Source organism: Arachis ipaensis, chromosome B01, assembly GCF_000816755.2.
Source record: "Arachis ipaensis cultivar K30076 chromosome B01, Araip1.1, whole genome shotgun sequence".
Lineage (NCBI taxonomy): Eukaryota > Viridiplantae > Streptophyta > Magnoliopsida > Fabales > Fabaceae > Arachis > Arachis ipaensis.
Window position 1 is genome coordinate 4,827,359 of NC_029785.2, and position 5,362 is coordinate 4,832,720.

At 42.0% G+C, this 5,362-nt stretch overlaps 1 protein-coding gene across 1 annotated transcript; it reads right to left on the reverse strand.

The window, feature by feature from the left end:
* LOC107644765 lies at positions 2,678–4,111 on the reverse strand. Its single transcript, XM_016348696.1, has 3 exons — positions 3,971–4,111; positions 3,281–3,871; positions 2,678–3,109 (listed from the first exon to the last, which is right to left on the reverse strand). The coding sequence occupies exons 1-3, from the start codon at positions 4,109–4,111 to the stop codon at positions 2,678–2,680; spliced, it is 1,164 nt and encodes a 387-aa protein (XP_016204182.1).

The following is a 5,362-nucleotide window of genomic DNA, read 5'->3' on the forward strand; positions in this document are numbered from 1 at the left end:
GTGGGAAAAAGCTTTTAAATCAAACACTGATAAAAACGTGTTCGATATGCGGAATTTTTTATTTTATTATTGTTTAAAAGATGGAGTTTTACTTGAAAATATCTATAAATGGTATTTAACAAAAAATTGGGGACGCATTCTGATGGAACAAGAATTCGTCTCTCTTGTATTGTTTCTGATAATCCGCCTCTCATAAAATGATTGCATGGTCAACACGTGGCAATACACATTTTTTGTATTGTGTTTTTATATTTAAAAAAAAATTTGCCTAAAGTAATCCGTCTCCTCCGAATTGTTTACTCTCAAAACCTTATAAAACACCATAACATTCAATAACGAGATATTACACCAACAATTACCTAATATAAAAAAAAAATGAGCCTCCGTTATGCTTCCATCAAGACATCATCATTATTATTATATGTAATTATGAAAATTTAACGGTAATAATATATGAGTCTTAAATGATTATAATCATTTAAGAGTCTTAGCATTTGATATAAGATTGGGGACAATTTATATAATATAGTAGAATAGATAGTATTACAATTTACAAGTTTTACATCTTTTAAGAATAAAATTTTTAAAAAATTTATAAATGTGATACATCTTTTATTTAATGAGCTAACTTTTAAAGTTAAATAGCCTCAAATACAATTTTAATACACATATTTCAAAATAACTTTTTTCATATCTCAAACACATTTCGGATGCAATTGTCCTATAATTATGTATATTGCAAGAAATCCTACAATAAAAATTATAAATCCAACATTAATTAATTAATCTTTAATAGTTTAATCTTTTCACTCTACCAATCACCGCGCTTAATTTTCTTTTTCGAGTATTCTCACCCTAGCTAATATAATGTTCTTGATTCGAATCAAATCCCATATGTAACCAAAAGGATGAAAGAAAGAAAAAAATGACAATTGGTACTAGAAGTTGGTGTTATTCCAATTCCAATGGCAAAAAATCAAAGGCTTGTTACTTATTAGGATAACATCAAGTTGAAAACAAGACGATGCAACAAAGAGCATTTTCCCAGTGAAAGTGTTCTTTGGTCCCCACATTATTGTCTTTTCTCTTTGGCTTTTATTTGCAATATCAAGTTATAACCTCGGGATCTTAATAATAAACTCACTAACTCTAGTCAACTTCAATTTCATCACACACCATCACTTAGTGGAGTTCTTTTGTTTTATTCATTTTTAAAATATATATATTTTTTTAAAATCTCTACTAAACAGGCCAAATGCGGCATCCACTATAAAAAAATGCTGTTAATGGGAATAATGGCCATGTCTCCGGCCATTTCTTTAGGCTTTGTTTCACAACGGGAAAGAAAAACAATAGAGGAAGAAAACCGCATGGAATCTTAATTTTCATAAGTATTTTGGATGAAAAAAAGGGCAAAAAACCATATTGAGCCAAAGCAAGAATCTTGTAACCAAAATGCGCCAAATTCAATTTCGTTTCAGCAATGAGCCAAAGTGTATTTTAATATAACTGGTTCGAATTGCACTCCTTCATAATTCGAACCAACATGGTTCGATTTAGTGTTCTACGTTTTTGAATAATTCGAACCACCAAGGTTCGAACTTCTCCCATACATAATTCGAACCACTAAGGTTCGAACTTCTCTCATACATAATTCGAACCAGGGTGGTTCGAATTATGCTTTGTATTCGATTCCATGTAATTCGAACCAGGCCGGTTCGAATTACTCCTAGTGCACTCCTTCATAATTCGAACCAGGCTGGTTCGAATTAGGTGTGATTCGACTATATAAGGAGTTCGAATCACCCTCATTCGAACCATTATCCCTCCCTCCTACCCCACAAAATCTCAGAGAAAACGACCTAGATTCTCTCCGAGGAAGACCTGAACGGACTACTCTGCTGATGGGGGACGATCCGGCACGGTTATATCGGTTGGACGGAGTCGCTCATATAGCCGGGGTCATCAACGACGAGGTTAGTACGGAAATGACCTTTGGTGAGTGCCCTGAGGATGCAGATGATGACACTGTTCGCCGATATGTCCGTGCGTACATCATGATGTTGCTGGGCACGCAGCTGTTTGCGGACAAGTCTGGCAACCGGATTCACATTAGATGGCTTCCATATGTAGCAAGGCTGGAGGAGCTGGGTACGTACAGCTGGGGTTCGGCAGCACTGGCCTGGTTGTACCGGTGCATGTGCAGAGTGGCAAACAGACATGTTGTGAAGTTAGCGGGCCCGCTCCAGCTACTGCAGTCTTGGATCTTTTGGCAGTTTCCTCAGTTTAGGCCTGCAGGATATGAGACGTTCAGCTGGCCGTTGGCGTCGAGGTACTATACTGGGCCTATTCTTTTTCAATATGACTTACAGAATTGCGTGTATGTTAATACTCTATTGCATAATGTAAACACAGAAAACACAGAGTGGTAACCAACCTCCGTCCGGGGCCTCAAGCGCAGACTTGATGCCGTTGTGCCTGTCCGATATAACCAGCAGACCGGGCTGCGGGGTCACGTGCTGTCGAAGGTGCGAGAGAAAGAATGTCCAGGACTCCGCATTCTCACCCTCTACTAGTGCGAATGCGACAGGTAGAATGTTGGAGTTCCCGTCCTGTGCAATCGCAATGAGCAACGTTCCCCCATACTTACCATATAGATGTGTGCCGTCAATGCTGACTAGCGGCTTGCAATGCCGGAATGCCTCGATGCACGGAGGGAAAGTCTGTGGAAATAAGCTTGAGACTCGTCCACCTGTCCTCCAACTAGAACCGGGCTCGTCCTGAGGACCGCAACAGTACCAGGCATCGTCAGTTGGACACCCAACACCCACCTAGGTATCTCGCTGTATGACTCATCCCAGTCACCGTAGATGAGGCCAACGGCCTTCTGCTTCGCCATCCAAACCCTCCTGTAAGTCGGCCTAAAACCAAAATGCGCTGCCGTGGCGTTCAGGAGCACCTTGATGCTAACCGATGCGTCAGCCCTAACCATTGGCATAATGAACGCCGAAATCACAGAATGATCCAAACTTCTGTGATCACTTGATATGGATGTGGCCAGGCAAGTGTGAGGGCCATTGTACCGTTTGACCTCCCAAATGCCCTTGCGCTTCCGGAGACTGAGTCGAATCAACCATGTGCACCCATTCCCGAACTCGGAACACTTGCCCACATACCGGCGGTGATCGGACTCCACCACCTTGTACTGTACCCCTCGCCGGATGCTGTAAGTCTTCACACTTAACAGGGCCTCATCTTTATCCTGGAATTGCTGACCAACCTGGAACTCTGTGAGACCAGCATTCCCTTCCGCATCTCTAGCTCCGAATCCAACAGGGTGACCTAGCGCACCCTCATGCGTCATGGCGTCCAGGTCCAGCGAAGAAAAATATGGTGGATACTGCTGTGTGCCAGAGCTAGAACCACCGCCAGCCAAAGCAGGCCCAGCCGCTTGAACCTCGTCCCCGCTATCATCCTCAATCGTTTCGGGCTCAACGTCGTCCTCATCAGGATCACCCAATTCTCCGTCTCCGACGCCAACCGGTGGAACGCCGTGTAAAGCGTTTGGCAGAACATCAAAGGATCCTACCTCGTCGCGGACGCCGTCATTCAAATCAACAGCAAATGACGGAGAGGCGACAAGTTGGGCCACTGGCTCGTAAACTGGGACGGAGGAAGAAGCCACAGCAGCCATCAAACTGGAGCCAGCTGCCGTGGCTACATTGGCGGTATTCCGGTTCGAACCCCCTGAGCTGGATACCACATCAACCAGCTTTGCCAGCAACTCTGGTGTGCGGACCTCCGGAAACTGCCTCCGACAAAGAAACATGACTTGGAGGTCCTCATCACTACCAATCGTCAGACAATCATACTTCACCGTATCGTGCAGGATCGTGACTGGAATGCGATAGAAAAACTTCTTAATCCGCTTCGCACCTTCCAGGCCAAGTTTCATCAGCACAGCTCTAACCAGGTCATCATAGCTTGTCGTTCGATTCACCACAATATAGAGAGGATTCTTATCTGTGAACTTCACTCCGGACCGAGTTTTCCTCTTGATGGATCCTCTGTGGTGTACCAAAACAGCAAAACTCTCCTCCTCACTAGCCATCTTACGTCCTCTAATGAGAGCAAATCACGTTTACAGCGTTTATATAGAGCTCTGATTCCTACTAATTCGAACTAACCTGGTTCGAACCATGATACATGTAATTCGAACCAGGCTGGTTCGAATTACTACAATCAACCTCTCTCCCCATAATTCGAACCAACCCGGTTCGAATTACATGCTCTCCTGGTTCGAACCTAACCGGTTCGAATTATTCAAATTTTTCCAGTAGTAGTTCGAACCAAGATGGTTCGAATTACTTGCTAATAGAGTTCGAACCTTGGTGGTTCGATTTATATAAAAATGCCTCTTGGCTTATTGCTGAAACAAATTTCTGTTTGGCGTATTTTGGTTAAACTTTTCTGCATGTGGCTTAATATGGTTTTTTGCCCTGAAAAAAAGGGAGGAAAATTAAAAGAAAGAAGAACCAATTTTCTTTGTTTGTTTGGGTAGATATGGGAAGGAAAGAAATATATATATCAAATAACATTTTTACTCTTGTGTTATAAAATATTTGTGTTTGTACGTCTAATATTTTTATTAGCAGGTAGGTTTGCTAAAGTATTTGTTAGTACGGTTAGAAGTAAGGTTTTGAAAATCGATTCGAACTGATTGGTTAAATCGATTGACTCATATACTGTTGTTAAATACGGTTTGAATAGAAGTTAAAATCACTAAATTAAGAAACCAGCGTTGAACTGTCGAATTAGTCGATTGAATCGAACTGTAATTCGGTCAATTTTTGAACTGTGTCAAAAACGGTTGCGTTTTGGTTGCTGAACCCTATTACCCTAACTCCCTAAATTTCCTAACTATTATCCTTCTCCTCTTTAGTCTCCACAACAAGCAGAAGCAGAACACTAAGCAGTACTCACCTAGACGATTGGACCTCGAGCTTCCAGCACAACTTCCGTTCAGTCATTGCCGCCGTTGCAATTTTTGTCCAGCCAACGTCAGCTAGCTTTGTTTACGCAGCCACTTTCCATTGCGCAACCAGCTCTGTTTGATCTTGAAAATCGATACCAGCGCCAACGCCACTTTTCGTCGCACAGCCACTTTCCGCCGGCGCCAGCTCTGTTCCACACTTCCATCCCATCAGCCACTGTCTTGCCTCTTGTTAGCCATTATCTCCGCCAGATCTGCTTTTTTCTAGGCTTCCAGCTTTTCTAGGTATTAATTTTTTTCTTTGTAATAATAATTGTTGAATAATTGATTAATTATTATTAGTTAACTTTACTGTTGAAGCATTGATTA